Source organism: Musa acuminata, chromosome BXJ1-1, assembly GCF_036884655.1.
Source record: "Musa acuminata AAA Group cultivar baxijiao chromosome BXJ1-1, Cavendish_Baxijiao_AAA, whole genome shotgun sequence".
NCBI classification, from domain to species: Eukaryota; Viridiplantae; Streptophyta; class Magnoliopsida; order Zingiberales; family Musaceae; genus Musa; species Musa acuminata.
The window spans coordinates 10057501-10067227 of NC_088327.1; the positions used below are offsets into that span (position 1 = coordinate 10057501).

General features: G+C 38.9%; 3 protein-coding genes across 5 annotated transcripts; all 3 read left to right on the forward strand.

Annotated features, from left to right (window-relative positions):
- Positions 1-1405: 1405 nt before the first annotated feature.
- LOC135672136 (bZIP transcription factor 50-like) lies at positions 1406-5508 on the forward strand. The gene is made up of 3 exons (XM_065180590.1): positions 1406-2057; positions 2285-2508; positions 5099-5508. Exons 1-3 carry the CDS (start codon positions 1543-1545, stop codon positions 5374-5376), a joined length of 1017 nt encoding a protein of 338 aa, XP_065036662.1. The 5' UTR covers positions 1406-1542; the 3' UTR covers positions 5377-5508.
- A 1770-nt stretch (positions 5509-7278) lies between these two features.
- LOC103995382 (uncharacterized) lies at positions 7279-8123 on the forward strand. Of its 3 annotated transcripts, none has more exons than XM_065180621.1 (2): positions 7279-7466; positions 7604-8123. In XM_065180621.1, exon 2 carries the CDS (start codon positions 7647-7649, stop codon positions 8037-8039), a length of 393 nt encoding a protein of 130 aa, XP_065036693.1. In that variant the 5' UTR covers positions 7279-7466; positions 7604-7646; the 3' UTR covers positions 8040-8123. The 3 variants fall into 3 exon arrangements, with proteins under 3 accessions (XP_065036693.1, XP_018678763.2, XP_018678759.2); XM_018823218.2 differs by having other exon boundaries at positions 7280-7519; positions 7607-8123; XM_018823214.2 differs by having other exon boundaries at positions 7281-7519.
- Positions 8124-8308: 185 nt separating this feature from the next.
- On the forward strand, positions 8309-9371 carry LOC135672145 (large ribosomal subunit protein P1-like). The gene is made up of 4 exons (XM_065180602.1): positions 8309-8587; positions 8683-8806; positions 8911-8999; positions 9104-9371. Exons 1-4 carry the CDS (start codon positions 8324-8326, stop codon positions 9155-9157), a joined length of 531 nt encoding a protein of 176 aa, XP_065036674.1. The 5' UTR covers positions 8309-8323; the 3' UTR covers positions 9158-9371.
- The last annotated feature ends 356 nt before the right edge of the window (positions 9372-9727 follow it).

Sequence of the window (9727 nt, forward strand, 5' to 3'; positions counted from 1 at the left end):
ATGTTAATAGATTAAATCATTTTTCATTTATTCAATAAAGCTTCTTCAGTAATTATTTTTATCTTCTAATCTTTTCATCAGATATTACTTTTCATTACTGATGAATATGGGGTAGAGATAAGTAGAGCATATCTCACCTTATCTTGGTACTCATATCTGCATACATATTAGGCTTAAACATTTGATTTGTCTTATTGAAATCATATTAAGTTGAGATTTGATTGAATCAATCGAGAGTTGATGAACTATTTGGTTCGATTGAACCGGATGAAATAATATCAATATTCAATTGTAACACTCCCTCCTTATGATCTATATATTAGAGGAATATATTTAATATCAAATAAATTATATTTATTTATAATTTATAGCATTATTGATTTTTTTTAAAATATTTTTTTTTTATAAATTTGAATGGAATAGTTAAGGAAATATAAATAACCTACGGACTTTTCACCCCCGAGTAGACAAGATAAACACTCCCCATCATGTCGTATCTTATCTAGTTCACATCCATCTCTCAAACCTTTTATATTGTTTATTAGGAAGGATATTTATGTCAATTCAAAATTAGTATTAAACTAAAAAAATCATTTCCTTTTTATTTTTCTCTTAACATATAGTCATCCCTCCCGTTAAATTCATCTTAACGTATCTCCTTAGTAACGATTAAATAATAGATTAAAGTCTATAATAAAATTTTTTTTTTGGGTAGGTTTGGGTATGAAGTTAATTTGCAAAGGGGAATTACTTCCTAATCTAAGTAGATAAGATAAGAATCATATTAAATAAATTAATTAAAAAAATATTCAAAACATCATCATTATTATACTCCTACCTTATGTGGGAAAAATTTCTCTCTCCTATTTAAGAATTTATTTTTATGATTTTTGATGTGTTAAAATTATCCGATCATACCTTTTTTTTATTTGAAATTCTATATGAATTATTCTTAATTTTTATATTTAAGAAAATGATATAATCATTCAAAATGAAGTTTGGGGATAAAAACAATAGTTATCTTTTATTTTATGCAGTAGATTATAGACATCATGAAATAATATTCTAATTTCCATGATTGATCAACTCTTAAGTTCGAAATATAAGAATCTATTAAGGTATTAGTTCATGAAAACTATATATAATTTATATATTTAATTAATTAGAAACTGCTTCTCTCAGCTCTCATAAAGAAAACCCAAAATCCAACCCGATCCATTAGTCTTATCGGATTAGTGTGTCCAATATTCGAGTAACTCGTAGCTATTGCGGATCTGGGGTTACTTCAAACCGGATCCGATAAGAGGGCCGACGTGCTTCGTCCCACCTTCCTTCTAATATTTATATTTCTTAATTATTTTATTTTCTTTGGTGTGATTCCAGCAATCCTATTGGTGGAGTGACGGCGAAATCCTCGGCTTGCCGAATCACAACTCTTTCTTCCCCGCCAAGGAAGCCGGTCGAGCTTCTCCTCGATATATTGCTCTTCGGACGCGGAGATGCACTGCGAAGCCCTCATCGGTCGTCCGTCTTTTCGCCGTCATGGCGGGCGCAGTAGACTCCCCGAATACCCCGGACGAGCACCTCGAGCTCGATCTCGATTTCGATTTCGATTTCGACATCGACATCGACATCGACTATCTCCTGAAGAACTTCTCCGATGAGGGCGTCGGCGTCCTCCTTAATCCCTCCGCTGGCTTATGTGTGGATGACTGCCCACCTCCTTCCAATGTTTCAGAGGAGGACAAATATGATTCACCTTCAGGGGAAGCTGACGGTCCTTCCGATTCTTTCTCGTCGTACGTGAGCCAGCTGGAGAAGTTCCTCATGGAGGAGGATGAAGGGGAAGCCCACGTAGCCGCCGAGGAGGGCTTCGAAGCGGACGATTTTGTTGCCTGTTTGTTCGCCGAAGCGTCCCGTGACGAGGGAGGCGAGGTCGCCACGCCCGATTCGGAGGCCAGCAAGAGGAAGGAGAGGGAGGAGGAGGAGGATGAGGAGGAACCGCCCGTAGCCGCGGACGGCGAGGACGACGATCCGGTTAACAAGAAGAGGAGAAGGTACTAATCTTCCTGTCTCGCCTTTGTGCAGTCAAAACTCTGATCGACTAATTGGTGTAAATACTTCTCCTAAAATAGGCTATAGACTTATGCACGAAAAATAACGGACAAATTATGTGTCAATACTCTGCTTTTTGAGTATATTAGGGTAATTTAGGACATGGTGTTGGGGCTTTCTTTGTGTGGAGATGATTTGGATAAATATGGTTATTGTTATGACTCCTCAGGCAGATGAGGAATAGGGATTCTGCCATGAAATCAAGGGAGAGAAAGAAGATGTATGTGAAGGAATTGGAGATGAAGAACAAGTATCTGGAAGCGGAGTGCCGGCGTTTGGATTATGTTTTCCGGTGCTGTACAGCGGAGAATCTGGCACTCCACCAGCGCTTGCAGAAGGAAAGGCTGTATGATGCTCCCACAGCTAAGCAGGAGTCTGCTGTACTCTTTGTGGGTAAGAAACATGCCCAAATTGTTGTTTCCATCTTATTTTGTCTGCTCTGTTCTGTTTCCGCTGAATGTATAATTGCCTGGTTAAGATTGATCCTGATGTATGGGAATGCCTTATTTGCAGTCTTTTTTTTGTTCTTTGTCAAATGGAAGATACATATTTATGCTTACAGTATGCATTGGAACACACAGATGACTTGAGCATCTTAATAGCCAATTATTGACATTTACATACAGAATCATCCAGTCCACTTCTTATATTTTCAAGGTTAGAAAGAATTTATAATTAGTTAACTTTGCATTTTGTTTCTGAATGGTGATTCTTTCTAAGATCATTTGAAAATTGAAATTTATCCTTGGTTTTGGTTTGCCTCTGCATTAAAATTATGGGAGCTTATTTGTTCGGTTTCTTTCTGGGTCTTCATCGTGCTTTACAATGGATATCCAACATGTACAGCAACACAGTTAATGGCAATTTCCTTAAATTCTTTGCCCCTTCAATTTAGCTGATAAAAAGTTCTGAGATTAGAGTGGACTTCTATTTTTTTATAATGCCCACTTATCTAACACGTGTTAAGGCCTAACTAGGGCATTGCTGCAGTACATCCTGTCATATTGCATGCAGCTTATGCTTCTCCATGTATGATATGTGAAAGACTCCTAAGTTTAATGCCCATAAGCCATGAAATATCAATATCCTTCTGACATGGTATGCTAAAGATTGAACAAAATATCATTTTTGATTGTATGGCATGGAGCAGTATCCTTCTGCATCATATGCCCCAATTCTTGGCAACAAGCACGCCAATCCTTGATCACAATTCCTAATTGGCCTTTAATGGTTTTCTAGATCAGGGTTTGTGGGAATTTTGAACAACTCTTCTGATGTATGCTTGTTGTCTATAACAAGCATACTTGTTTTTATATTTAAAGCCCTTATTCCTGCTAAAAAGTCAAACCTGAAGTTGTTTATAGAAAGGCAGAAGTTTCCTAATTTAGGATAGTGATAAAAGCCATGTGCTGGCTAATTTGAAGGGATTTTTGGCTATGTTTTTCTTTGAAGGGAATGCAGAATTTGAGCCCAGGACCTTTCAATGATCTATCAAAGTCTTTACTAGCTAAACTAGCCAACACTTTTATCTTTGGCTATGTTACAGAGACTCAAGGAGGTTTATATATAGAGCCAGCTAACAAGTCCTCTTTGTTTTATTAGATTTATATTGTGCTCTCTTTTATCTTTTGAACTCTTTGAATCCACGTCTTTAACCCTCCATGTTTAACTTAACCCTGTAGAACATAGTAGGGAAGTAGTGAGAAAGAGAAGGGGAAGAGAAAGAAAGAGAAGTGTGAGATAAGATAGGAGAGTAAGAGACTTGATAAGATGCAATTCTTTTCATTTAAATCTGAAATGCTCAATCCGTTAATAAGCTTTACTATTTATAGGGGTTTAGGAGCCTTGACACAATTAATGAAGACAATGACTCCCAATAGTAATCTCCTAGGGAATTACTATGCTTTTTAGAAATCCAAAATGTGACTTTTATGATATCTAAATAGTAAATGAGTGCATTTAATACAAAAGGAGTCCCTACAAAGATCAAAAAAATCTTGTTTTTTAATTTTCAACATAACTTTTATAATTTTTAGACCAACTAATTGATTACTTTTTGTTGATTTGTTTACTTAGAATAAGATTTTCTGAATCCTTTCTCCATCAAGCCCTGTCATACAAACACCTTTGATTACAGTCTTTGGATCTTACACATGTTGTTGGTATAAATTTGCTCAGCTAAAGCAATTGCTTGCTTGAATCAGTTGCTTGTAGAGCCCCAACTTATGTACAAATGTTCACATCTAAGCTTGCCACCAATCACACATTTGTCATTCAGCCCCGATTCTCTAATCTACCCCTTCTATGAAACACTTGTTGCTATTTACAACCTACTCCATACTTGAACCAGTCTATTCTTTATTGTTAATCTTCAATTCTCACAAAGTGTTTCCTAATCAGATTTTAAGGGCTGTTGTTTGGAGTCATACCACTTTAAAACTATAATTTCTATGCTTGGGTGTCATTCCACATCCTGTATGTTCGTGCTTTACTTGATACAAAGAAGAATCTTATCGCCCAGCTTAGGATCAACAATGAGGCGGATCTGATCCTAATATCATTAAGAAAGGTTTTGTGGATTTCTATCAACAATTGTGGAGTAGGGATAGTCTTGATAACTTGGATGTGCTGCCTTGGCCATGTTTGCATAGGATTGACCCTGGTTCCTCTATGTATTTGATTCAACACATCGCATAGGTTGATTCTCTGGATCACATTACTCATCTTAGGTTCAAGTTGAGTTATGGTTTTCTTGGTGGTGGTTCATATTATTTGCACACTTGTTTTAACTCAAAGGTGTAGATAGTTCTACCTCTTGTTCATCATGATTTGCAGTCTTAGGCTGCAAAATATTTAACAGAAGAGGCAACATATATAATGTTCAGTACCGGAATAAGAACTTTAATGCATTGCTCGATGCTATCTCTATGTAGCTCAGTTTGTTTTTCACTAAAAGTTTTATTTTCATTGTTATTATCATCAGAATCCCTGCTGTTGGGTTCCCTGTCTTGGCTGGTCAGCATCGTTTGCCTGTTCCTCGTGCCTGTCCTGCCGAAACTGAGTCCAAAGGACATAAACCCTCTCAAAAGAGGCCTCGTGGACAAAGTTGTGTCGGCCAAAAAAGTAACAAATAAGAGATTGGAGACAAATTTAAGATCGGGGTTGGTTGTTTTCAGGAAAAGATGCAGAGGTATGAGGACTAGGATGAAAAACTTGTTTGTTGCTCCTGCATTCTATTCAGACTACCTCATAGTTCCTTAGTTTGCTCATTAGTAAATGCTCTCTTGGTTGTTTCTTTATAATAATGTCTTGTAAAATTTTGTGTCTGTATTGTTCTTGAAGTGTTCGACGATAGATTAGTCCGAAGATTACTATTTGCTGTCGTTTGGCTAATTCTGATTGCCATATTGAGCAGAAATGTTCAGATATCAGAATCTCTAAAGATATTTGCAGAAATACAATATCGTCACAATTGGATTGGTGGGATCCATTAACCTATGAGTTAAGAATAATATGGTGCCAGATGAAGTCTCTGTTAGTAGCTTCAGCTGATCAGGTTTCATTTAATATTATTATTATTTTAAAGAATAATTTATTAATTTATTGATGATGTTTACCATGTTAACTCACCATGCTTGAAGTTTCAAAAGCATAAATCAATTCTTATTATCTAAGTTCTAAAATAGAATGATATTGGTCAAAAAATTTGTGATAGTATTTGATCATATCATATTTAAAACTCATTCAGACAATTATGTAGAATCTAATACCATTCTAACATCATTCAAGAGAGTGATGTAGTTGTCTTGGTGTCTCACATTGCTTCTGTTATTGCAAAGCTATCTATAACACATAATTACAGAAGATACAGGACCGAGGACACCATAATTCTATTACTTTACTGATGAACTCAATATCCAGCCAAATTGTTCAGATCTGCAGTAAGAAAAAGCCTAAATTGTTCATCCAAATGGTGTTGTATTCTCTAATCATAAGAGAGATCCAACTGTCGCACATTCAAGTCTTATCTACACATTCAAATATTGATGCAGCCAATTGAAATCTTGCAGAGATTAGGAATGTGTTGGAATCTGTACAAGAGGAAGAAAGAATGACAACCATAGACGAATTCCAAATTGTTACAGGCATGTTTGCTTTTGGCAATTGGATTGGATGGCAGGTTGAAGATTGACTGAATGAAATATAAAGAAATAAGTGTTCGACTATAAATAAATGACAGGAGTTATCAGAGGTCAAAACTCAATAATACAAATTAAATCTGATTGAATTAATAAAATAATTTTAGAAATAATTCAGAATCACATTTGACGTTGTTTTATTACTTAGACCTTCCTAACATTTCGGTCCCTAGACTTAAAAAAATTATATTGGAATCCCAAAGTCTTCATTTACCATAATATCGTCCGTTTTACCGATGAAAACACAAAAATAATAAGTAAAAATTAATTTTAATATTCTAATTAATGATGATTGATTGGCATTGGTGGTGGTGGATGACACTGTAGTTTGGAACCATAAGTGACTCTTGTGAATGAGGAGAGCAACAATGGGAGGTGAGGGCCGCTTTACATCTGTGCTGATGACCCTTTCGTTGCTTGACAATTACGTCGACGTCGATGTATTTGCCCAGCAATGTCATTTTGCATCTGCGTTGATATTGATGTGGTTGCAAAGTGATGAAAGAGGGTCGTCGACACATATATAGAGCAGCTCTCACCTCTCGCTACTGCTCTCCTCATCCACAATAACCACCCGAGCTACCCTTTTACTGCTTTATATCTGCGTCAGCGTCGACACAGTTGTCGAGCGATGAAAAGGCTATCGATGCAGATGCAAAGCAACTTTTTCATCGTTTGGTAATTGCATCGATGTAAACACAGATGTAAAATAGCGAAAGAATTGCTTAACTATATTGGTGTTGACGTAAATGCAAAACGATCATTATATCTTGTTATTACTTTTCTCATCCGTAATAGCCACCCGTAGCCCCAGCGATATTACTGTCTGCCACCACTGATACCATTTGATACTATAAGTTAGAATGTTAAAATTATTTTTTTATTTTTTGTTTTCGATGTGAGGATAAATGAAATTATATATTTTACTTTAATAACTATTGGAATTTTAGTGTATTTTTTTTAAGACTAAGACTGAGATACTAATAAGATCTAAGGGTAATATATAATTAGCATTCCACCCGTCCTACGGAATAATACTACGGGCTTGAGACTAATGACATTTCCCTGTGCCCAAACTCACGAGCTCTACCTATTCATCTTCGTGTTCTCCCTCCGCCGCATCTTCACAACCACCTGCCATTGCTACCTCGGGTACGCTTGTTATCTGTTTGACGATATGCCAAGGCCGATTCACTAAAGCGACGGTATGTATTTAGATCGTCATGGAGTTGGCCTTCATCTCTCTGTTGGGTTCGAGGGTCATTTGCGGATGGTCCAATTTTGTGCAGCAGCAGCATTAGGGGGAGGAAGAGATAGCAGAGCGGATTCGGGATGCTGCCTCCTGTGGCGAGCAAGCGATACGTGCTGCGGCTGTTCATATCGCTCAAGCACGTGACGGCCAACGTGGTGGACCGTCGCAGCGGGCGCGTGGTGGTGACGGCGTCCTCGGTGGAGAAGGCGCTCAAGGCGGGGTTCGAATGCGGGCGCACCTGCAACGCCAAGGCGGCCGCGGCGGTGGCGGAGGTGCTCGCCATGCGCCTCAAGGTCGACGGCCTGGCCCGGGAACCTATCCACGCCGACGCTACCAAGGAGGTGGAGAAGAAAGGCTTCAAGAACCGCACCAAGGTGTGGGCCATGCTCAACGCCCTCCGCTCGCACGGCGTCAACCTCATCCTCGACCAAGGCGACATCCGCCATCCTCCTCCTCCTCCTCATCTCCCTTGAGCGCTTGATTCTTCATAGATCAGACAATTGATATATGATGTCCTATATCTGTTCGATCAAATGCTTGTGCGGATGTGCGATTCACTCGTGGTGCACTGTAGATGTTCGATGGATCGATTCACGATCGTTTCTTCTTAGAATTTGCTAGTATCTCACTGCGAAAACAGAGGGCATACCTTAGATCATCCTTTGGAATCGCTAATAGAAAAGAGGATAGCCTCTTAGGAAGACAGTGGAAACATATCAAGCAACAGTTCCTGCTGGGTTCGCCGAAGACAAACCCAATGCGGGTCCCATGTTTCCAACCAATATACGGAGTCGTATTGGTGAAACCTGTCTCGAACTCCACATTGCGTGCCTATGAAACCCTAATTTTCGATCTTTATAAGTCCCTCCTCAAGCCGGCCACAGTCTGCCTTCCTCTCCTCTCAACGTTCATTGGTTTGCCGTTTGGCGACGGATCTCTTGGTTTCTTGATGGCTGCATTCGGAGAACTCGCCTGCACCTATGCCGCTCTCCTCCTGCACGACGATGGCATCCCGATCACGGTGCTTCCCTCTTCTTTTCCATTTTTCTTTCCTTAGAAGTTTTTCTGTAGTTTAATCTATGCCCTATCTGACGTCTTGACTTCTTCGCCAACCAGTCGGAGAAGATCTCGACCGTGGTGAAGGCTGCCAAATTGACGATCGACTCCTACTGGCCTCCCCTCTTCGCCAAACTCCTCGAGAAGAGGAGCGTCGATGACCTCATCTTGAGCGTCGGATCCGGTTCGATTTTGTTGCTCATCCTTCTCGTTCGTTTCGTCGTTTTAACTCTTAAAAATCCAATCTTTAAGCTCATTTTGTGCCGAAATACTTGGATGTTCTTGCAGGCGGTGGTGGTGCTGCAGTTGCGGTCTCTGCTGCCCCGGCTGCCGCAGGCGCGGCCCCCGCCGCTGCTCCTGCAGCCGAGGAGAAAAAGGTGAGAATTTCTCTCTTGTTTTGAGTTTCCTAATCTGTATTATATGAGATCGAATCATTTGTATCGTCAAGGGCTTGAATCTTTTCTCGTCGTCATTGTCGCAGGAGGAGCCCAAGGAAGAGAGTGATGATGATATGGGATTCAGCTTGTTTGATTAGGGAGAGTGTGATCTCCAACGTCATTTTATATTAGATATGGTTATTAGGCACTTATTGCTTTCAAAAAGTCTCATCTTTAGAATTTCCACCAATAGGATGGAAACTCAACATTGCTAAGTTATTTTCTGGTCGATTTTAAGATTTTGATATGTCAGCGTCGATGTTTCTCTTTCTTAAATTGATTTTGTTATCGATGTATCTCTTCCATTGTTTGTGATCTCCGAGTTATTGGTTCTTTTGTGATGCTTCCTTTTATATCTCTGTTTGCTGGAATAGATGTTAGACTACTCTATATCAGTTTGGCACACATGAATCCTTACTTTGAGGTGTTTGATACATTGAACTGTGATATACTGAGATATTGCAGTTGTTGCTGCATCCGAAGATTAGTCTTGTAGATGCACATACAACATTTTGGTCTTTTCTTTTTGGTGAACCAATCACTTTTATGTAATGAGTAATATGATTGTTGACTAGTGAGTACAAGAAACAAAATTGCGATGTGCACTGCCCATAAATGACATCACTGTGGTGGATGAAAAATCAAAGGTGGTTTATGTATTCTCATTT

Bases quoted from the DNA above. Each gene is read 5' to 3' on its own strand.
- LOC135672145 (XM_065180602.1), top strand. From the start codon at position 8,324: ATGCGGGTCCCATGTTTCCAACCAATATACGGAGTCGTATTGGTGAAA. The intron at 8,588-8,682 runs GTGCTTCCCTCT...TTCGCCAACCAG, and splicing joins ACGATGGCATCCCGATCACG to TCGGAGAAGATCTCGACCGT. The intron at 9,000-9,103 runs GTGAGAATTTCT...TCATTGTCGCAG, and splicing joins CTGCAGCCGAGGAGAAAAAG to GAGGAGCCCAAGGAAGAGAG.
- LOC135672136 (XM_065180590.1), top strand. From the start codon at position 1,543: ATGGCGGGCGCAGTAGACTCCCCGAATACCCCGGACGAGCACCTCGAG. The intron at 2,058-2,284 runs GTACTAATCTTC...ATGACTCCTCAG, and splicing joins GTTAACAAGAAGAGGAGAAG to GCAGATGAGGAATAGGGATT. The intron at 2,509-5,098 runs GTAAGAAACATG...TATTATCATCAG, and splicing joins GTCTGCTGTACTCTTTGTGG to AATCCCTGCTGTTGGGTTCC.
- LOC103995382 (XM_065180621.1), top strand. From the start codon at position 7,647: ATGCTGCCTCCTGTGGCGAGCAAGCGATACGTGCTGCGGCTGTTCATA.